The sequence below is a fragment of the Scylla paramamosain genome, chromosome 41 (assembly GCF_035594125.1).
Source record: "Scylla paramamosain isolate STU-SP2022 chromosome 41, ASM3559412v1, whole genome shotgun sequence".
NCBI lineage: Eukaryota > Metazoa > Arthropoda > Malacostraca > Decapoda > Portunidae > Scylla > Scylla paramamosain.
In genome coordinates, this window is record NC_087191.1 from 2,799,467 (window position 1) to 2,823,795 (window position 24,329).

At 39.8% G+C, this 24,329-nt stretch overlaps 1 protein-coding gene across 2 annotated transcripts in view; it reads left to right on the top strand.

The window, feature by feature from the left end:
• The first annotated feature begins 858 nt into the window (after window positions 1-858).
• The window catches only part of LOC135093123 (dentin sialophosphoprotein-like), a 102,664-nt gene continuing 79,193 nt past the window's right edge, over window positions 859-24,329 (top strand). The window contains exons 1-4 of one of the 2 annotated variants that reach the window (XM_063992029.1): window positions 859-972; window positions 5,756-5,857; window positions 8,546-9,409; window positions 9,455-10,118. In XM_063992029.1, coding sequence (XP_063848099.1) covers window positions 968-972; window positions 5,756-5,857; window positions 8,546-9,409; window positions 9,455-9,662 — 1,179 coding nt within the window. In that variant the 5' untranslated portion in view covers window positions 859-967 and the 3' untranslated portion in view covers window positions 9,663-10,118. Of the gene's footprint in view, window positions 973-5,755; window positions 5,858-8,545; window positions 9,425-9,454; window positions 10,119-24,329 lie in introns of those variants that run through there. The other variant, XM_063992028.1, reaches the window with a different exon arrangement.

Consider the following 24,329-nt stretch of genomic DNA (forward strand, 5'->3'; position numbering starts at 1 on the left):
GGAGTGGTACCTATTGGAGTAATATCCTCGCTGGTAATACTTCCATGACCTGTATGGATTTACCTTTTTAAACCAGGTGATGTCATTTGATGTGCATAGTTGCTGTGAGGTCCTATACAAAATTTTGTCGCTCTTCTAACGGTAGATGGTGTGTTTGTATAAGTCCAATTTAATAGCGTGTTTTCATACTTGGTTTTATTGAGTTTTTTCTTTATTTTATGTACTGGTTTTAGGTTGTACATAAAGTTAGTGAAAGGGGACTTTATGTATTTTTGGTTTTAATTCTTGATTTTACTAGGTTTTAGTTGTAAAATATGTCGTTTAGTTACATTTTTTTTTCTATACTAGGTGTTTATTGTTTTGATAAGTTCTAATGGAGGCTGACGTTTTGAAACGTTTCTTTTACTATTTTTTTTTCTACATTTTTTTTCTTTTCTCTGTTACTATCAGTATGTGTTGTAGGTATGAATTTATACATATAACATTAATTTCTCATCGCTAAAATATCTATCTATCTATCTGTGCATGTGTCTAGAGGATCACTTGCTAATCCTGCGATCACCAACAACACAGCAGGACTCCATGAATGAAGGTTGAGACCTCCAGCAGTGTGCTCTCAGTGTTGCCGCAAGGCCCTTCATAGGTCATACACCCCTAACCCTCTTGCTCAAGGTTACAAGCTGCTTGCTGCTTGGTGAAAAATTACGTGTGTGTGTGTGTGTGTGTGTGTGTGTGTGTGTGTGTGTGTGTGTGTGTGTCATAATAACAAACTGGACTAGTGCACATGTTGCGATAGCTCATAACACACACACACACACACACACACACACACACACACACACACACACACACACACACACACACACACACACACACACACACACACACACACACGAGTAGTATATAATTAACGCACTAGGAAAATGTCACTTCATTCGCTTGCAGCGTGCTCACCAACATCTGCGGAATGAGGTGAGTCTGAGGTGCACTCCTCACACAGACAAGCAGACCTTCGTCCTCTCTGTCTCAGGGAGAGCGTAACACATCTAAGGGTGTGCTGGTTACTCCTATCACCTTTGTACTCCTTGAGTTCCGGAATATGGTTATTGTTTAGTGTATACGATCATACATTTAACATTCATTCGGATGATTCTGCTTGAAAGAGATTTGTTCATGCGTATAAAGCAGCCTCATGAAGAGATGTCACTTGAAGCACCTGTCCCAGATCACCTTAAAATTCGCCAACCCAATGTGAAGACATTTCTAAGTATAACGCCACTCACCACCCATCTAATCTTGCTTATATCGGCACAAAGAATAGGTGTGGTTATCAGGTGGAGATAAATATAGTTTAACTTAGGTCAAGGAGTGTTTATTATGCTGGTGATTTGGTGATTGGACTCTTCTGGAAGTGAGAGTTGGTGTTCTGACTCTACCGTTTACCACTTTTTTATTCCTTTTACCTATGGCTGATCCTGAGCTGGGAGTCTGTTGTTCCTTGTTCATTTTTTTTTTTTTCCCATTCTCAAAGCATTAAGCTCAAAGTTTAAGCTTCATAGAAGCAGTGCTGATTTCATTCTTAGTGATGGTTAAGTACATAGGACAAGCTCTGTGAGATTAAAAAATTCATCAGTTACCTACACTAAGGTAATGCGTAAGGCCTCTTACATTCAGTTCGTCTATCTAAGGGCTTACATAAAAGATCATGTTAAACGAAGGCTCAGAAAATTTGCAGTTCAACTCATTACACTACTTTCTCCTTATTTTGTTTAATTTATCCTTAACCAGAAACCATGAATCTCTGATCCCTTGTCTGATTCCGTGCCAACTTCATTCACTTTTTTACGTGGAAGAATACATGAGAACATAAGAAAATAAAGGAAACTGCAGGAACCTGTAATAATAGGACACATTGGAAATTAATAGGACGGATCGATGAATATCTTTCTCTTCTCAACTTTTCTGAAGCTATATATATATCTATATATATATATATATATATATATATATATATATATATATATATATATATATATATATATATATATATATATATATATATATATATATATATATATATATATATATATATATATATATATATATATATATATATATATATATATATATATATATATATATATATATATATATATATATATATATATATATATATATATATATATATATATATATATATATATATATATATATATATATATATATATATATATATATATATATATATATATATATATATATATATATATATATATATATATATATATATATATATATATATATATATATATATATATATATATATATATATATATATATATATATATATATTATATTAGCAACAATGTTATCTTACACTTAGACTAACACTAACAATAACCTCAATACTTACACGAATATTAACACTTACACTAACATCAACAACAACATTTATATCAACATCATCCTAACACAATCTCACTAACACTCACTCACACTTACACTGGTACACATTAACACTTACTATGACTGACTTACACACATTAACTCACAGTCACAAATCACAATGACACACACACACACACACACACACACACACACACACAAACACACACACACACACACACACACTAGCACTAATCACATTACTACTAATGAACATCTGCATTTACAGCCGCATTAACATAAACAAAAAATATATAAATAATAAAAAAAAAATAAAATAAAATAACCAACATGTAAAAAACACATAAAAACAAAAATGTGTATATTGCATATGAAGAATTATAATTTTTATTACCAGTGGTACTTTGGGATGTGATAAACTCGTCACCTGGGTAATAACGAAATTATGTATATATATATATATATATATATATATATATATATATATATATATATATATATATATATATATATATATATATATATATATATATATATATATATATATATATATATATATTTTTTTTTTTTTCTCTTTTTTTTCTCCCATAGATTTCCTAATAATATATATATATATATATATATATATATATATATATATATATATATATATATATATATATATATATATATATATATATATATATATATATATATATTTTTTTTTTTTTTTTCTATGTAAGAAGGACACTGGCCAAGGGCAACAAAAATCAATAAAAAAAATGCCCACTGAAATGCCAATCCCGTAAAAGGGTCAAGGCAGTGGTCAAAAATTGGTGGATAAGTGTCTTGAAACCTCCCTCTTGAAGGAAGAAGAAGGCAGGGAGTTCCAGAGTTTACCAGAGAAAGGGATGAATGATTGAGAATACTGGTTAACTCTTGCGTTAGAGAGGTGGACAGAATAGGGGTGAGAGAAAGAAGAAAGTCTTGTGCAGCGAGGCCGCGGAAGGAGGGGAGGCATGCAGTTAGCAAGATCAGAAGAGCAGTTAGCATGAAAATAGCGGTAGAAGACAGCTAGATATGCAACATTGCGGCGGTCAGAGAGAGGCTGAAGACAGTCAGTTAGAGGAGAAGAGTTGATGAGACGAAAAGCTTTTGATTCCACCCTGTCTAGAAGAGCAGTATGAGTGGAACCCCCCCAGACATGTGAAGCATACTCCATACATGGACGGATAAGGCCCTTGTACAGAGTTAGCAGCTGCGGGGGTGAGAAAAACTGGCGGAGACGTCTCAGAACACCTAACTTCATAGAAGCTGTTTTAGCTAGAGATGAGATGTGAAGTTTCCAGTTCAGATTATAAGTAAAGGACAGACCGAGGATGTTCAGTGTACAAAAGGGGGACAGTTGAGTGTCATTGAAGAAGAGGGGATAGTTGTCTGGAAGGTTGTGTCGAGTTGATAGATGGAGGAATTGAGTTTTTGAGGCATTGAACAATACCAAGTTTGCTCTGCCCCAATCAGAAATTTTAGAAAGATCAGAAGTCAAGCGTTCTGTGGCTTCCCTGCGTGATATGTTTACCTCCTGAAGGGTTGGACGTCTATGAAAATACGTGGAAAAGTGCAGGGTGGTATCATCAGCGTAGGAGTGGATAGGACAAGAAGTTTGGATTAGAAGATCATTAATGAATAATAAGAAGAGAGTAGGTGACAGGACAGAACCCTGAGGAACACCACTGTTAATAGATTTAGGAGAAGAACAGTGACCGTCTACCACAGCAGTAATAGAACGGTCAGAAAGGAAACTTGAGATGAAGTTACAGAGAGAAGGATAGAAACCGTAGGAGGGTAGTTTGGAAATCAAAGCTTTGTGCCAGACTCTATCAAAAGCTTTTTATATGTCCAAGGCAACAGCAAAAGTTTCACCAAAATCTCTAAAAGAGGATGACCAAGACTCAGGAAGGAAAGTCAGAAGATCACCAGTAGAGCGGCCTTGACGGAACCCATACTGGCGATCAGATAGAAGGTTGTGAAGTGATAGATTTTTAAGAATATTCCTGTTGAGGATAGACTCAAAAACTTTAGATAGGCAGGAAATTAAAGCAATAGGACGGTAGTTTGAGGGATTAGAATGGTCACCCTTTTTAGGAACAGGTTGAATGTAGGCAAACTTCCAGCAAGAAGGAAAGGTAGATGTTGACAGACAGAGCTGAAAGAGTTTGACTAGGCAAGGTGCAAGCATGGAGGCACAGTTTCGGAGAACAGTAGTAGGGACCACATCAGGTCCATAAGCCTTCCGAGGGTTTAGGCCAGCGAGGGCATGGAAAACATCATTGCGAAGAATTTTAATACGTGGCATGAAGTAGTCAGAGGGTGGAGGAGAGGGAGGAACAAGCCCAGAATCGTCCAAGGTAGAGTTTTTAGCAAAGGTTTGAGCAAAGAGTTCAGCTTTAGAAATAGATGTGATAGCAATTGTGCCATCTGGTTAAAGTAGAGGAGGGAAATAAGAAGAAGCAAAGTTATTGGAGATATTTTTGGCTAGATGCCAGAAATCACAAGGGGAGTTAGATCTTGAAAGGTTTTGACATTTGAGTTTTTGGCTAGTTGGAGAACAGACTTGGCATGGTTCCGGGCAGAAATATAAAGTGCATGAGATTCTGGTGATGGAAGGCTTAAGTACCTTTTGTGGGCCACCTCTCTATCATGTATAGCACGAGAACAAGCTGTGTCAAACCAAGGTTTAGAAGGTTTAGGACGAGAAAAAGAGTGAGAAATGTACGCCTCCATGCCAGACACTATCACCTCTGTTATGCGCTCAGCACACAAAGACGGGTCTCTGACACGGAAGCAGTAGTCATTCCAAGGAAAATCAGCAAAATACCTCCTCAGGTCCCCCCAACTGGCAGAGGCAATGGAGAAGAAAGGGTGACAGCATAAGCAGAAGGATTAGAGGTCAGGAAAAGGTCAAGAATGTTGGGCGTATCTCCAAGACGGTCAGGAATGCGAGTAGGGTGTTGCACCAATTGCTCTAGGTCATGGAGGATAGCAAAGTTGTAGGCTAGTTCACCAGGATGGTCAGTGAAGGGAGAGGAAAGCCAAAGCTGGTGGTGAACATTGAAATCTCCAAGAATGGAGATCTCTGCAAAAGGGAAGAGGGTCAGCAATGTATTGTACTGTGTATGGCACCCATTGTAAGTGACAAAAAAATTTATTTTTTAGTAAAGTCTTGCCATCCGACTATTTTTCACTTTCAACAGCAATATTGTAATAGATTATGTTCGTAGGTCAAGTACACCACTGTGGGCTGCTAGAGTACAATAATGCAGCCTTCAGTCCCCATGACCGCGACTGTACCTCAGCTCTTCTCCTGCAGGTTCTTGGTCGCCTTCGTTGGCCTGTTGTGTGTGGCGAGAGCAGCATTATCCTTCCATCTTCCTGCTGCCCAATCCCCACTCTCCCTTGGCCTTCTTGCTGGGTAAGACACCACCGCCTCCTCCACCATTATCATTTTACTGGGCATTTATTTTCCTAGCCTATAATCCATCTATATAACAGGCCGGCAATCCCACACGGGATGGCATTCACCTACAACTTTATTAATACACCTATCGTGTTATTTCAGTGTCTGAAATGGGTCATTGTGCACTCTAACTTAGGAGACAGAATGAATCCTCAATTCTGTGTCCTTGCATGTATTTTTGTACAGTGCTTTGAATGTTAGCAAAGCTGCATACATATAAAGTTAATATTTATTCTTACTAATGGCATTTCTCTCCATTGACTTCTTGGATTTTGGAGGAGCTGGTGTTGAAATTATTGCAAAGTATGACAACAGAAGAAAAGCAAGTTTTTAATCTTACTAATGGCTTTACTCTCCATTCACTTCAAGGTCTTTAGTGTGGATCATAAAATAGTGTTGTCACACTAAATAATATTTTGTGGTTTTCTTATCTCGATTATTGTCTCTTACTCTTTTCTTTGTCTTTATCTCTGCATTTTTGTGCTTATCCGTATTTATCTTTCCCCTTTTATGGGAGTCTCTTTCGATTTTTTCTTCTTTTTTTACGTTAGATGGTCACTGGCCAAGAAGAACAAAAAGAGGAAATAAAATCCCATTCCGTCCAGAAAAAAAAGTCAAAAAATGTCAAAAGAATCATCCTCTTGAAGAGAAGATACAGAAGCAGGTAGGGAGTCCCAGAGTTTACCACAGAAAGAAATGAATGGTTGAGAATATTGGTTAACTCTTCCATTAGAAAGGCGGACACAATAGGGATGAGAAAAAGAAGAAAGTCTTGTGGAACGAGGCCACAGGAGGAGTTAGCATGCAGTTAGCAAGATCAGATAAGCAGTTAGCATGAAAATAGTTGAAGAATATAGGAAGAGATGCAACATTACGGCGATGAGAAAGACGTTGAAGACAGTCCGTTAGAGGAGAGGAGTCGATAAAACGAAAAGCTCTTGATTACACCCTGTATAAAAATAGCGGTATTAGTGGAAACCCATATCCACATACATGTGAAGCATACTCTATACATGGGCGGATAAGGCTCCTGTACAGAGTTAGAAGCTCCTGGGATGAGAAAAACTGGTGGAGACGGCTCAGAACACTTAACTTTAGAGAAGCTGTTTTTAGCTAGAGCTGAGATGTGAAGTTTCTTATTTAGATTGTAGGTAAAAGACAGACCGAGGAAGTTCAGTGGAGAAGAGAGGAACAGTTGAAGAAGAGGGGATAGTTGAATGGAAGGTTGTGTCGAGTTGATTGGAGGAATTGAGTTTTTGAGGCATTGAACAATACTAAGTTTGCTCTGCCTCAATCAGAAATTGGCTTCCCTGTATGAACTGTTTACTTCCTGAAGGGTTGGACGTCTATGAAAAGACCTGGGAAAGTACAGGATGGTATTATTAGCGTAGGGGAGGATAGGACAACAAGTTTAGATCACTCTTCTTGGTTTAGATCACTGATGGATAATAGGAAGAGAATCGGTGACAGGATAGAACCCTGAGGAACACCACTGTTAATAGATTTAGAACAATGATCGTCTATCACAACAGCAATAGAACGGTCACAAAGGAAACTTGAGATAAAGTTACAGAGAGAAAGATAGAAGCTACAGGAGGGTAGTTTGGAAATCGAAGCTTTGTGCCAGACTATATCAAAACCTTCCTGTTGAGAATAGATTAAAAACTTCAGATAGGTAGGGAATTAAAGAAATAGAATGGTAGTTTAAGGGATTTGAACGGTCACCCTTTTCAGTAACAGGCTGATTGTAAGCAACCTTACAGCAAGAAAGAAAGGTAGATGTTGATACACAGAGTTAAAAGAGTTTGACTAGCCAAAGTGCAAGCACGGAGGCAGAGTTTTGGATTTCATTAGGTCCATGAGCCTTCCGAGGGTTTAAAAAAGCGAGGGCATGGAAAACATAAGTGGAAAGGATTTTAATGGGCAACATGAAGTATTCAAAGGTTCGAGGAGAGGGAGATTATTGGAGATGTTTTTTTGATAGGTGACAGAAGTCACGAAGGAAGTTAGATTTTGAAAGATTTTTGTACGTTCTATTAATGAAGGAGTTTTTGGAGAACAGACCTGCAATAAATCGGCCAGAAATTTAAATCGCTTGATATTCAGGTGATGGAAGGCTCAAGTTATTTCTGTTTTTCCCTGTCTTTTTTATCTAACATTTTTTTTTTTTTTGCTTTCCTTAGTTTCTCCATCACTCTTCCTTTATTTTTGTGTCCACTTTTGTGTCCCTGTCCTTGCAGCTCAGTTTCTTCACTTATCTCCACGCTTCTCTCCATTTTCCTCCATCTCTCTCTGCCTCTCCACTTTCCTCTACTCATACTTTAACTTTACACCAGTTTCCCACACGCTTGCCTATACACTTCTCTCCATTTTTCTCTACTTATGCCTCCGCTTTCCTGCACCTATACACGCTTGTGTATAGGTGCACTTGTGTATAAGTGACTTCTGTTTACCTACTTCTACTTATACCTGCTCTTTCTTCCACTCTCCTCCACTTTCTCTCTCTTTCCTCCTCACTTTTCTTCACCTATGCCTCCACACTTCCCTTCACATATGTTTTCACAATCCCCTCAACCATTATCAACTTTCCCCCCGCCCTGTCCTCTCCACTCCTCCATCTCTCAGCGGCGTTCACTTCTGCAGGGATGTGGCTGTTGACCGGGGGATCTCTCCACGCCTTATGGCCACTGATGATGATGGTGATTCACGTATGATGAGGGACGCCTCTGCTTCTGATTCAGCTTCATCTTCTGAAGAGGCTGATGATTCTAGCAATTCGTCTTCACGCATGATGAGGGACGACTCTACTTCTGAAGAGGCTGATGATTCTAGCAATTCATCTTCACGCATGATGAGGGACGACTCTACTTCTGAAGAGGCTGATGATTCTAGCAATTCGTCTTCACGCATGATGAGGGACGACTCTACTTCTGAAGAGGTTGATGATTCTAGCAATTCATCTTCACGCATGATGAGGGACGACTCTACTTCTGAAGAGGCTGATGATTCTAGCAATTCGTCTTCACGCATGATGAGGGACGACTCTACTTCTGAAGAGGTTGATGATTCTAGCAATTCATCTTCACGCATGATGAGGGACGACTCTACTTCTGAAGAGGCTGATGATTCTAGCAATTCGTCTTCACGCATGATGAGGGACGACTCTACTTCTGAAGAGGTTGATGATTCTAGCAATTCATCTTCACGCATGATGAGGGACGACTCTACTTCTGAAGAGGCTGATGATTCTAGCAATTCGTCTTCACGCATGATGAGGGACGACTCTACTTCTGAAGAGGTTGATGATTCTAGCAATTCATCTTCACGCATGATGAGGGACGACTCTACTTCTGAAGAGGCTGATGATTCTAGCAATTCATCTTCACGCATGATGAGGGACGACTCTACTTCTGAAGAGGCTGATGATTCTAGCAATTCGTCTTCACGCATGATGAGGGACGACACTACTTCTGAAGAGTTTGGTGATTCTAGCAATTCGTCTTCACGCATGATGAGGGACGACTCTGATTCTGATTCTTCTAATGATTCACACATGATGAGGGACGACTCTGATTCTGATTCTGCTTCATCTTCTAATGAGTCTGATGATTCTAGTAATTCTGGTTCTTACTCACGTATGATGAGGGATGACTCTGATTCTGATTCTGGTTCTAGTGTTTCTAATGATTCACGCATGATGAGGGACGCCTCTGATTCTGATTCTGATGATGATTCAACTTCTAATGATTCTAGTAACTGATGATGGTTATGATGACTCATGCATGACGAGAGCCGACCCAGATTGAAATGTGGACAATGATTCTGAGGAAGATGATTTTAAATCTAATGAGTCTGAACCTGAAGATGATGATAAGTGAGGAGAATAAGTAAGAGGGAGAGTGACATTTCTAATTCAAGAGAAACAGTGATCCCTGTAACCGAGGAGAACCACTGATCCCTTTAAAGAGAACCAATAATCTCTATGACTCAAGAGAAGAAAAATATCCCTCCGATTCAAGAAAACTAAGGATGCGTCCAGTAGAGAATTAATGATCCCTGTAATTCAGAAGAACCAAAGTTGCCTCCAAATCAAGAGAAACAGTTACAGCAACATTGAGACTGACAGCGAGCACTGATACCTACGATACCACAGATGCCTTCTCATTTGCAATCATACATGTAAACATGAAAAGTAAATAAAGTATTTATTGGCTAATGTTTTCTTTGTGTCGGTTAAGACTGAAGAGTGAGATGGTCAGTCAGTGATAAAGTTCACTAACATGAAGGGCGCTGATATATAATGGTTCTTTAAGAAATAATATGATTGTGCAAGACGAGAAGGCAAGTTGGTAATTAACTAGGATGACCCAAAATCCAAGACACAGGAAATAAAAAAAATATATATGTTTCTAATAATTTTTCTTTAATCGTATATCAATTTGTGTGATCACCATTAGCAATGCAAAGGTTCATGCATTTTCCTGAGATTCACATGAAGCCGATGCAATTACAAATGATAATGATTATTAACAACTACAACAAGAAAAAAACAATAACAACAACAACAACAACACCACTACTAATATCAACAACAACAACAACAACAACAACAACAACAACAACAAGAACAACAACAGTAGTACTAGTAGTAGTAGTAGTAATAGTAGTATTAGTAGTAGTACTAGTAGTAATAGTAGTAGTAGTGGTAGTAGTAGTAGTAGTAGTAGTAGTAGTAGTAGATTAATTTATTAGTCTAATGGCTCTGCAACATCGCTGACATATGGCACTGCTACATTTTTTTTTTTAAACAACAATAATTACAGGTTAGAATTAAAACCAAAAGTATGTTAGGGTAAAAATATTTAATTCACTAAAATGTCAGCATATTAAATGAAATGGAATGGACTTCCCAAACATTAAGTGCAAAAAAAAAAAAAAAAAAAGATATTCTTTAAAATAAAGAATTTAAAGTAACGTGGAACTGATCCCAGTGGCCCAGAACAGCGCAATTAGTGTTGTTCTTTCTGTACCCAAGGCACTGAGCTCATTGAACTACATACATGGTGTTGTTCGTTATATGGCTAAGATACTGGCCCTACTGACCCAGGCATGAAGACAAAGCGTTGTTCGTTGCATGTCTTCCTCACTTACCTCCAGGTTGTTCCACTGCAAGGATAATGTTCTGCCCAATACTATATTACTGATAAAATAATAAAAAAAAGTCAATAAAATGGAATTGATAATTTGTTCAAAAGATCAGCCTTCTCCAAAACACACAAGAGCCTCATCTCCCATTAAAAGAGGCCTGTCTCCAAATATTAGTGACATCTGGAATGTCCTAGCCTCAACGCGACAACGGAAAAGGTATCGCTCCTTCAGCTTCACTAGACTTTTTTTTTTTTTTCATGTACGAGGGACGCTGGCCAAGGGCAACAAAAATTAAATAAAAATAAATAAATAAATAAATAAAGTGGTCACTAAGATGCCAGTCCCAGAACAGGGTCTAAAGCGGTAGTCAAAAATTGAAGGACGAGTGTCTTGATACCTCTCTCTTGAAGGAATTTAAGTCAGAAAAAAAGTGGAAAGGCAGGGACTTCCAGAGTTTACCAGAGAAAGGTAAGAATTACTGAGAATACTGGTTAACTCTTTCATGAAAGAAAGATGGACATAATAGGGATGAGAGAAAGAAGAAAATCTTGTGTAGCGAAGCTATCAGAGGAGGGGACGCATGGAGTTAACAACATCAGAAGAGCAGTTAGCATGAAAATAGCGGTAGAAGAGAGCTAGAGATGCAACATTGCGGCGGTGAGAGAGAGGCTGAAGACAGTCAGTTAGAGGATAAGAGTTGATGAACCGAAAAGCATTTGTTTTTGCCCTCTCTAGAATAAAGGTATGAGTGGAACACCCTGAAACATGTGAAGCATACTCTATACACGGAGGAATAAGGCCCTTGTACAGAGTTAGTAGCTGGGGAAGTGAAAAAATTGGCGGACACGTCTCAGAACCTATAACTTCATAGAAGCTGTTTTAGCTAAAGATAAGATGTGAAGTCTACAGTTATAAGATTATAAGAAAAGGACAAACCGAGGATGTTCAGTGTAGAAGAGGGGGAAAAGTTGAGTGCCATTGAAGAAGAGGGGATAGTTATCTGGAAGTTTATGTCGAGTTGATAGATTTGAATGAATTGAGTTTTTGAAGCATTGAACAATGCCAAGTTCTCTCTGTCCCAATCAGATATTTTATAAAGATCAGAAGTCAGGCGTTCTAGGACTTCCCCGCATGAAATGTTTACTTCTTGAAGGGTTGGACTTTTATGAAAAGACGTGGAAAAGTGCAGGGTGGTATCATCAGCGTAGTGGTGGATAGGACAAGAAGTTTGGTTTAGAAGATCATTAATGAATAATAAGAAGAGAGTGGGTGACAGGACAGAACCTTAAGGAACACCACTGTTAATAGATTTAGGAGAATAACAGCGACCGTCTACCACAGCAGCAACAGAACGGTCACAAAGGAAACTTGAGATGAAGTTAAAGAGAGAAAGATAGAAGCCGTAGGAAGGTAGTTTGGAAATTAAAGCTTTGTGCCAGACTCTATGAAAAGTTTTAGATATGTCCAAAGCAACCAAAATCTCTAAAAGAGGATGACCAAGAGTCAGTAAGGAGAGCCAGGAGATCACCAGTAGAGCGACCTTGACAAAAACCATACTGGCGATCATGTAGAAGGTTGTGAAGTGATAGATGTATAAGAATCTTCTTGAGGATAGATTCAAAATTTTTAGATAGGCAGGAAATTAAAGCAATAGGATGGTAGTTTGAGAGACTAGAATGGTTACATTTTTTTTAGGAACAGGCTAAATGTAAGCAAACTTCTAGCAAGAAAGAGAGGTAGATGTTGACAGACAGTGTAGAAAAAGTTTGACTAGGCAAGGTGCAAGCACGGAGTTACAATTTCTAAAAACAATAGGATGGACCCCATCAGATCCAAAAATCTTTCGAGGGTTAATTAAGGCCAGCGAGGGCATAGTAAACATCACTCCGAAGAATTTTAAAAGGTAGCATGAAATAATCAGAGAGTAGAGGAGAGGGAGGAAAAGCCCTGAATCGACCAAGGTAGAGATTTTAAAAAAGGTTTGAGGGAAGAGTTCAGCTTGAGAAATTGATGTGATAGCAGTGGTACCATCTGTTTGAAATAAAGGAGGGAAAGAAAAAGAAGAAAAATTATTTGAGATATTTTTAGCTAGATGCCAGTTTGATACTGAGAGATTTTGACACTTTCTATTAATGAAGAAGTTTTTGGGTAGTTGGAGAACAGACTTTACCTGGTTCCGGGCAGAAATATAAAGCACATGGGATGCTGGTGATGTAAGGCTTAAGTACCTTCTGTGCGCCACCTCTCTATCATGTATAGCACGAGAACAGGTTGTGTTAAACCAAGGTCTAGAATAGAAGGTTTAGGATGAGAAAAAGAGTGAGGAATGTACGCCTCCATGCCAGATAGTATCACCTCTGTTATGCACTTGGCACACAAAGACGGGTCTCTAATATGAAAGCAGTAGTCATTCCAAGGAAATTCAGCAAGATACCTTCTCAGGTTCCCCCAACTTGTAAAGATTAAACGCCCTAGGCACCTCCGCTTAGAGGGATCCTGAGGAGGGATTGGAGAGACAGAACAATATACAGATATGAGATTGTGATCGGAGGAGCCCAACCGAAAAGAGAGAGTGACAACATAAACAGAAGGAATAGAGGTTAGGAAAAGATCAAGAATGTTAGGCGTATCTCCAAGACGGTCAGGAATACGAGTAGGTTGTTGCACCAATTGCTCTAGGTCGAGGAGGATAGCAAATCTGAAGGCTATTTCACCAGGGTGGTCAGTGAAGGGAGAGGAAAGCCAAATCTTTAAGAATTGAGATTTCCACAAAAGGGAAGAAAGTCAGGGTGAGCTCCAGTTTGGAAAATATGTCGTCAAAGAATTTCTTACAGTCAGAAGAGTTAGGTGAGAGATATACAGCACAGATATATTTAGTTTGAGAATGACTCTGTAGTCATAACAAGATGGAGAGAAAACTCAAGAGCACGAGAGCAGGTAAAGTCGTTGTGCACATAAATGCAACATCAACTTTTGGATGGAAAATGAGGATAAAGAAAGTACTAGGGATTAGAAAAAAGGATAATATCAGTTTCCTCAGACACCTCTGTTTCGGTGAGGAAAAGATTAAGTTTAGTAAAGGAGAGGTAGTGTTATATATATTGAAAATTGGATATTAGAACGCGAATGTTGCAGAAGTTAATAAAGAAAAAGTTGCGGGAGTGTCAAGACACTTAGGGTCGAAATCGGAAGAGCAGTCCGACCTGGGAACATTTGTGGTTCCCTTCCCAGATGGGGACACTTCACTATAAAGTGTCTCACTGTAAGGCAGTCATCACGAAGTGGTTGGGTTTCCCGTTACGTGATTTAGCCATGATTGAGACGCGTGTGAACTGTCTGGAGACGGCCAGTGCAGTCCCTCAGCAGCGATCCTACACAATGACATACGTCCATGGACAAAAAGTTAGAGAAGTTATCTCACCAAACTCTGTAGGGGCAAGCAAATCCTCCTACTTGCCCTGCCAACTGCCAGTAACGTCCACTGGAGTTAAAGTCATGAAATGGAACGGGGCTGAAATGAGCTACCTGAGTTATTGCATCTTTAGGCAGCCTATTCGCCTTCTCATTTCCCGAAACGCCAACATGTGCTGGGACCCAGCAAATCCCAATATGATATCCTCTATGTTGTAAAACCTTAAGCCACTGAAAAATCGATAAAACAAGAGGATGAAGGGAAGAAGGACTAAAATGTTTTACAGCAGAAAGAACATTAAGAGAATCACTAAAATACGTATAAAATAGGAGAAGAAAAAAGCAAAAAATAGTTCTTAAAGCTAGGATAATAACAGAAAGCTCTTGCAAAAACAGAAACAATACTGGAGAGGCTACCGCCTTGAAAGAGCAAAAGAAAATCCGACTACACCTTTGGATATTGAGCCGTACACAAATACAAGGATGGAGTCGGTATGTGTGGAAGTCTTCCAAGAATAAGGCATGGGTCTCAAAATCCGGTAAAAATTTCTTAGTATGAATAGCAGGGCCACAGAGAAAAAAAAAAAAAAAACTTTGAACTGCCAGTAAACAACATTAGACTAACACCAGCAGACAGGCAGAGACATACAGAAACGGAAGGTACATTTAATACCACCATAACAGATGCAGTCCTGAAACCAAAAGATATATCTATATCTATCTATCTATCTATCTATCTATCTATCTATATATATATATATATATATATATATATATATATATATATATATATATATATATATATATATATATATATATATATATATATATATATATATATATATATATATATACGAGTATATACGAGTATATATATATATATTTATTAATTAATTAATTTATTTATTTTGTATGTACAGCGCCTCTCGTTCCCCTTTTGTTTTCGACCACACCTTCGGTGGCATCACGTGCACCCCCTCAGACAGCAGATGGCCTCTGCTGAAAACTGAAAACTGAAAACTGCTTAAAAATGCACATTTCTAGAAGTTCCGTTGTGTTCGATTGGAGGCAAAGAGGGAGGTGACTTGAGGTTTTTTAACGAAAAAAAGTATTATAAGAAGGTGTGACCATCTTTGCGAGAACGCTTGAGAGGAAACACGCTTGACGGGAGATGTCTGAGTTGCAGGTTAAGGTTTGAAAAAAAATGTCCTTACACGAATTAATCATAAAATAGACCTTGAAAAGTCCAATAAGTTCCATTGCATTATTTCAAACTATAGAAACAGTTATGAAAATACACTCCAACCCCCACACCTTCTTGACCATTCACTATATGTGTGTACGTGTAGGTAACAGACACTAAGAAGAATCATTATAACCGTGAATAAATTCTCTCTTCAGGAAAGCCTCACATCTAATTAAATTATATATATATATATATATATATATATATATATATATATATATATATATATATATATATATATATATATATATATATATATATATACATAAATATATATATATTTATAAAAATAAAATAAACTATAAAGGTAGAGAATATATATATATATATATATATATATATATATATATATATATATATATATATATATATATATATATATATATATATATATATATATATATATATATATATATATATATATATATATATATATATATATATATATATATATATATATATATATATATTCTCTACCTTTATACTTTATTTTATTTTTTTTCTTTCTTTAATGTAAGAGTGGCAAGGATTTTCAAAAGGAAAGAAATGAAAAATAGTATAGCAGTAGTAGTAGTAGTAGTAAAAGTAATAGTAGTAATGATAATATTATTAATAATAATATTAATAATAATAATAATAATAATAATAATAATAATAATAATAATAATAATTATCAGGGAGATTAAGGGAGTAATCAGGGAGATTAAGAATGCAAAGGCAAGCTATTACCCAGACAAGATACACCACCTCAAGCTGACCAACAACAGACAGTGGTACGCTAAGATCAAAGCTTTGTGTGGCTTACAAAAGCACACTTCATCTCTTCCTTGCACCTCACACCTTCCTGCTAATCTCGCGGCTCAGGAGATGAACAATCACTTTGCTGCTATCTGTCAAACCTCTCCTCCCCTCCACACCACTCCGCTTCCTTCCTATCTTCCCGCTCCCTCCCCTCCACACACTGTCCAGGCGATGGATGTTTTTAAGAGAATACTTAAATTTAAACCAAGATCCACCACACCCACTGACCTTCCTATAAAAATTTACAAGGAATTTGCTGTAGAGCTAGCAACACCGCTATGCTCCATAATAAATGCCTCACTCTCCCAACACTCTTGCCCCGCGGACTGGAAGACATCTTACGTCACCCCCATCCCCAAAACTTCCAGTCCACAATCACTCAATGACCTCAGGCCAGTCTCTATCACTCCCATCCCTAGCCTTATTTGTGAAGATTTTGTATATGACTGGGCCTACACCAAAATTTGTAACACCGTGGATATCAGACAATTCGGAAATATTAAAGCCACCTCCACCTCACATTACCTGACCAGCTTCCTTGAATTCATCCACAGCCACCTGGACAAGTGAAACACCTCTCTAGCTGTTGCTTTTGTGGACTTGAAAAAAGCCTTTGATCTTGTTGATCACACTGTTGTCATCAGCAAGGCAGTAAGTCTGGGTCTCCCTCCTAACCTGATAGCGTGGCTAGCCGACTTCCTCACAGGGAGACGTCAGGCCGTTCGCTATCAGGGCTCTGTCTCTAATTTCCAACAGCTGACATGTTGGGTCCCCCCAGGGGACCAAGATGGGTCCTCTATGCTTCCTCCTCCTCATCAACGACGCCCTCACTGACACCCCCCATCGCTGGAAGTAAGTGGACGACTGCACCGTGGGCGTCCCAGTTTCCACCAAGAACCCGGACTACTCGCCACTGCAAGCAATTCTGGAGCGACTGCAGACGTGGACGGAGGAGAGCAGGATGACCATCAACCACAGCAAAACTGTGGTGATGCATTTCTGTACCTCCTCTGTACCAGTGCCCCCTCCCCGGCTCACAGTGGGCCCTCACCCCCTCCAGGTGGTCCAATGTGCCAAGCTTCTCGGAGTCACGGTGGACGACCAGCTGACCTGGAAGCAGCATGTCGCCAGCACCGTAAGATCAGCTATCTACAGGCTGTACATGCTGCGCAGACTCAGGTCGCTGGGGACGCCGACAGATGAGTTAAGGGGGGTGTACCTTATCTTCATCCTCCCCAAACTCATGTACGCCTCCCCAGCGTGGTCCTCCTCCCTCACACACACTCAACAGCTACAGCTAGAGAGTGTGCAGAAAAGGGCGTGCAGGGTCATCCTTGGTCGTGCATACACCACCTACGAAGAAGCCCTGACCACCCTAAGTCTGTCCAGAATATCCACCAGGCACCGAGAAGCTCTGTAGAAGTTTGGGAGGGGACTACTGCATCATCCACGTCTCAGAAACATGCTGCCGCCTGACGCGCCTTGCCCGGTCCGTGCCACCAGACACCACAACAAAATAACGCCCCTGAAGGCGCCGCGCACGGACCGGTACAGACTCAGTGCGATTCCCACCATGGTGCGAGCCATCAGTCATTAGTATTTCCCTCCTAGATTAGACTTACGTTTAGGATTAATGTTAAGTTTTCCCCACCCCCTATGTACATTTTCAGTTTGTTAACTGCCTAAATAATAAACCGTTTATTATTATTATTATTATTACACGGCAGTAGACACCTGCCGAAACGATAATTACTACCAGTGAGATCTAATGCACTGTTTAGGGGGTGCTGTGAACATATCATTAAACCCAGCTGTGACCTCACTGAACGTTTCCTTTTGTGTCTCACAACACAAGGGGGCAGTCACAGCCTGCCCTCTAAAGACAACTCTCTTCCTCCGCACAAAACTACAAGCACCTAATAACACACACACCCTTCGCTCAGAAATTTTAAAATCATCATGGCGACTCCTACACCAGCCTCAGAGTCCCCATCTGGGGAGGGTATCATAAATGTCCCCAGGTCGGACTACCTTTCTGTCGGCGACCTAAGTGTCTTGACACCCTCCTCAACTCTTTCTTCATTAACCTCTGCATCATTCGCGATCTAATATCTAATTTTTAATCTGTAAAACACCACCTCTCCTCTTCTAAACCTCATCTTCTTTTCCTCACTGAAACTCAGGTGTCTAAGGCAACTGATAGTAGGCCATTTTCTGTTCCCTCCTACTTTTTCTATCCTCATTTTCGATCCAAAGCTGGATGCTTAGTTTATGTGCGTAGTGATTTAACCTGCTCTCGTGCCCACGCTCTTGAATCTTCCGAGTTTTCCACGATCTGGCTACGACTATAGAGTCACTCTCAAACTAAATTTATCTGTGCTGTATACCTCTCACCTAACTCCTCTGACTATGAGAAATTCTCTGACAACTTAACTTCCAAAGTGGAGCACATCCTGACCCTCTTCACTTTTGCAGAGATCTCCATTCTTGGAGACTTCAGTGTTCACCACCAGCTTTGGCTTTCCTCTCCATTCACTGACCATCCTGGTGAACTAGCCTTCAACTTTGCTATCCTCCACGACCTAGAGCAATTGGTGCAACACCCTACTCGTATTCCTGACCGTCTTGGAGATTCGCCCAACATTATTAACCTTTTCCTGACCTCTAATCCTTCTGCTTATACTGTCACCCTTTCTTCTCCGTTGGACTCCTCCGATCAGAATCTCATATCTGTATCTTGTCCTATCGCTCCAATCCATCCTCAGGATCCCGCTAAGCGAAGGTGCCTCTGGTGTTTGGGAGGACCTGAGGAGGTATTTTGCTGATTTTCCTTGGAATGACTACTGCTTCTCTGTCAGAGACCCGTCTTTGTGTGCTGAGCGCATAACAGAGGTGATAGTGTCTGGCATGGAGGCGTACATTCCTCACTCTTTTCCTCGTCCTAAACCTTCTAAACCTTGGTTTAACACAGCTTGTTCTCGTGCTTTACATGATAGAGAGGTGGCCCACAAAAGGTACTTGAGCCTTTCATCACCAGAATCTCATGCACTTTATATTTCTGCCCGGAACCATGCCAAGTCTGTTTTCCACCCAGCCAAAAACTCCTTCATTAACAGAAAGTGTCAAAATCTTTCAAGATCTAACTCCCTTCGTGACTTCTGGCATCTAGCCAAAAATATCTCCCCTAACTTTGGTTCTTCTTCTTTCCCTCCTTTATTTAAATCTATCTCTAAATTTCTTTATTTCTAAAGCTGAACTCTTAGCTAAAACCTTTGCTAAAAACTTTACCTTGTACGATTCTGGGCTTGTTCCTTCCTCTCCTCCACCTTTTGACTACTTCATGCTACCCTAAACCCTCGGAAGGTTTATGGACCTGATGGGGTTCCTTCTATTGTTCTCCGAAACTGTACCTCCGTGCTTGCACCTTGTCTAATCAAACTCTTTCAGCTCTTTCTGTCAACATCTACCTTTCCTTCTTGGTGGAAGTTTGCCTACATTTAGCCTTTTCCTAAAAAGGGTGACCGTCCTAATCTCTCAAACTACCGTCCTATTGCTTTAATTTCCTGCCTATCTAAAGTTTTTGAATCTTTCCTCAACAGGAAGATTTTTAAACATCTATCACTTCACAACCTTCTACCTGATCACTAGTATGAACATAAGAACATAAGAAATAAGGGAAGCTGCAAGAAGCGACCAGGCTTACACGTGGCAGTCCCCGTATGAAATATGCCTACCTATTTCCATCTATTATCCCCATCCATAAACCTGTGTAATCTTCTCTTAAAGCTCTCTAGTGTCCTAGCACTAACATCATGATTACTGAGTCCGTTCCACTCATCTACCGTTCTATTTGAGAACCAGTTTTTTCCTATCTCCTTCCTAAACCTAAATTCTTCAAGTTTGAACCCGTTATTTCTTGTTCTACCCTGGTTGCTGATTCTAAGAATCCTGTATCCTTTTAGTCATTTTCCTCTGTACTGATTTTAATAGACCTATATCTTTCTTATAATGTGGGGACCAGAACTGCACAACCTAGTCTAGATGAGGTCTGACCAGCGCCAAGTATAACTTTAATATTACTTCCGGCCTTTTACTTTTAACACTCCTAAAAATTAATCCCAGTACTCTATTTGCCGTTTCTGGCTTCTATGCATTGTTTCCCTAGAAGGAGTTCAGAGCTAGCTATAATTCCTAAATCTTTCTCGTGCCCTGTACCTACCAAAGATTGGTTGTTTAATATGTACTTATTGTGTGGGTTTCCTCTAACTACGCTAAGTACTTTGCGTTTATTGATATTAAATTGCATTTGCCATCTATCCGTCCACTTATTCATTCTATCTAAATCTGCCTGCAAGGCGATGGCATCCGATTCTGACCAAATTAATCTACCTATCTTTGTGTCATCAGGAAATTTACTAAGATAACTACTAATTCCACTATCCAAGTCATTGATATATATTATAAATAACATTGGCCTTAATACTGATCCCTGTGGCACCCCACTAATTACATGACCCCACTCAGATTTCGAGCCGTTTATTACAACTCTTTGTCGCCTGTCACTAAGCCATGACCGTATCCAGCCTAACACCTTCCCATCCATCCCGTGTGCCCTAACCTTTCCTAGGAGCCTTTGATGGGGTACCTTGTCAAATGCTTTACTAAAGTCCAGATATAAGATATCAAAACTATCACCATTATCTACTGCCTCGTACACTTTACTGTAAAAACTTAACAAGTTTGTCAGGCAAGACTTCCCCTTCGTGAAGCCATGCTGTGACTGATTTATCAAGTTATGTTTGTATAAATGTTCCCGAATGTTCCTCTAATATTTTACCTACAACTGAAGTTAAGCTGACAGGTCTATAGTTAGACGCTAAAGTTTTGTCTCCTTTCTTAAAGATGGGTACTACATTAGCCTGCCTCCACATTACTGGTACCTCACCCAACTCCAGTGATTTCCTAAAGACAGAAACTAACGGCTCACTAATAATCTCTTTGCTTTCATTCCTTAAAAACTCTGAGATATATTTCATCTGGTTCTGGTGTCTTGAACTTTATTTTTAGCCTATCTATCTCCTGTTCCACTATCTCCCTAGTTATGGAAATATCTATCAACCTCTCATTCTTATCTGCTCTAAACACCTGTTCACTATCGTGCATATCCTGCATGTTTTCCTGGGTGAAGACAGTTAAAAAATACTAATCTCCTCCCCAGAACTAACCAGCTCCCAATCTGCTGCCTTTAATGGACGTATAGTATCCCTTGGGGTCCGTCATCACCTGGCTGGTTACCTTTGATTCTTTTTTTTTTTATGTGGGAAGGACACTGGCCAAGGGCAACAAAAATCTAATAAAAAAATACCCACTGAAATGCCAGTCCCATAAAAGGGTCAAAGCAGTGGTCAAAAATTGATGAATAAGTGTATTGAAACCTCCCTCTTGAAGGAATTCAAGTCATAGAAATGTGAAAATACAGAAGCAGGCAGGGAGTTCCAGAGTTTACCAGAGAAAGGGATGAATGATTGAGAATACTGGTTAACTCTTGCGTTTGAGAGGTGGACAGAATAGGGGTGAGAGAAAGAAGAAAGTCTTGTGCAGCGAGGCCGCGGAAGGAGGGGAGGCATGCAGTTAGCAAGATCAGAAGAGCAGTTGGCATGAAAATAGCGGTAGAAGACAGCTAGATATGCAACATTGCGGCGGTGAGAGAGGGGCTAAAGACAGTCAGTTAGAGGAGAGGAGTTGATGAGACGAAAAGCTTTTGATTCCACCCTGTCTAGAAGAGCAGTATGAGTGGAATCCCCCCAGACATGTGAAGCATACTCCATACATGGACGGATAAGGCCCTTGTACAGAACTAGCAGCTGGGGGGGGGTGAGAAAAACTGGCGAAGACGTCTCAGAACACCTAACTTCATAGAAGCTGTTTTAGCTAGAGATGAGATATGAAGTATCCAGTTCAGATTATAAGTAAAGGACAGACCGAGGATGTGCAGTGTAGAAGAGGGGGACAGTTGAGTGTCATTGAAGAAGAGGGGATAGTTGTCTGGAAGATTGTGTCGAGTTGATAGATGGAGGAATTGAGTTTTTGAGGCATTGAACAATACCAAGTTTGCTCTGCCCCAATCAGAAATTTTAGAAAGATCAGAAGTCAGGCGTTCTGTGGCTTCCCTGCGTGATATGTTTACCTCCTGAAGGGTTGGACGTCTATGAAAAGACGTGGAAAAGTGCAGGGTGGTATCATCAGCATAGGAGTGGATAGGACAAGAAGTTTGGTTTAGAAGCTCATTAATGAATAATAAGAAGAGAGTGGGTGACAGGACAGAACCCTGAGGAACACCACTGTTAATAGATTTAGGAGAAGAACAGTGACCGTCTACCACAGCAGCAATAGAACGGTCAGAAAGGAAACTTGAAATGAAGTTACAGAGAGAAGGATAGAAACCGTAGGAGGGTAGTTTGGAAATCAAAGCTTTGTGCCAGACTCTATCAAAGGCTTTTGATATGTCCAAGGCAAGAGCAAAAGATTCACCAAAGTCTCTAAAAGAGGATTACCAAGACTCGGTAAGGAAAGCCAGAAGATCACCAGTACAGCGGCCTTGACGGAACCCATACTGGCGATCAGATAGAAGGTTATGAAGTGATAGATGTTTAAGAATCTTCCTGTTGAGGATAGATTCAAAAACTTTAGATAAGCAGGAAATTAAAGCAATAGGACGGTAGTTTGAGGAATTAGAGCGGTCACCCTTTTTAGGAACAGGTTGAATGTAGGAAAACTTCCAGCAAGAAGGAAAGGTAGATGTTGACAGACAGAGCTGAAACAGTTTGACTAGGCAAGGAGCAAGCACGGAGGCACAGTTTCGGAGAACAATAGGAGGGACCCCATCAGGTCCATAGGCCTTCCGAGGGTTTACACCAGCGAGGGCATGGAAAACATCATTACGAAGAATTTTAATACGTGGCATGAAGTAGTCAGAGGGTGGAGGAGAGGGAGGAACAAGCCCAGAATCGTCTAAGGTAGAGTTTTTAGCAAAGGTTTGAGCAAAGAGTTCAGCTTTAGAAATAGATGTGATAGCAGTGGCGCCATCTGGTTGAAGTAGAGGAGGGAAAGAAGAAGCAAAGTTATTGGAGATATTTTTGGCTAGATGCCAGAAATCACGAGGGGAGTTAGATCTTGAAAGGTTTTGACATTTTCTGTTCATGAAGGAGTTTTTGGCTAGTTGGAGAACAGACTTGGCATGGTTCCGGGCAGAAATATAAAGTGCATGAGATTCTGGTGATGGAAGGCTTAAGTACCTTTTGTGGGCCACCTCTCTATCATGTATAGCACGAGAACAAGCTGTGTTAAACCAAGGTTTAGAAGGTTTAGGACGAGAAAAAGAGTGAGGAATGTACGCCTCCATGCCAGACACTATCACCTCTGTTATGCGCTCAGCACACAAAGACGGGTCTCTGACACGGAAGCAGTAGTCATTCCAAGGAAAATCACTAAAATACCTCCTCAGGTCCCCCAAACTAGCAGAGGCAAAACGCCAGAGGCACCTTCGCTTAGGGGGATCCTGAGGAGGGATTGGAGTGATAGGACAAGATAAAGATATGAGATTGTGATCTGAGGAGCCCAACGGAGAAGAAAGGGTGACAGCATAAACAGAAGGATTAGAGGTCAGGAAAAGGTCAAGAATGTTGGGCGTATCTCCAAGACGGTCAGGAATACGAGTAGGGTGTTGCACCAATTGTTCTAGGTCATGGAGGATAGCAAAGTTGTAGGCTAGTTCACTAGGATGGTCAGTGAAGGGAGAGGAAAGCCAAAGCTGGTGGTGAA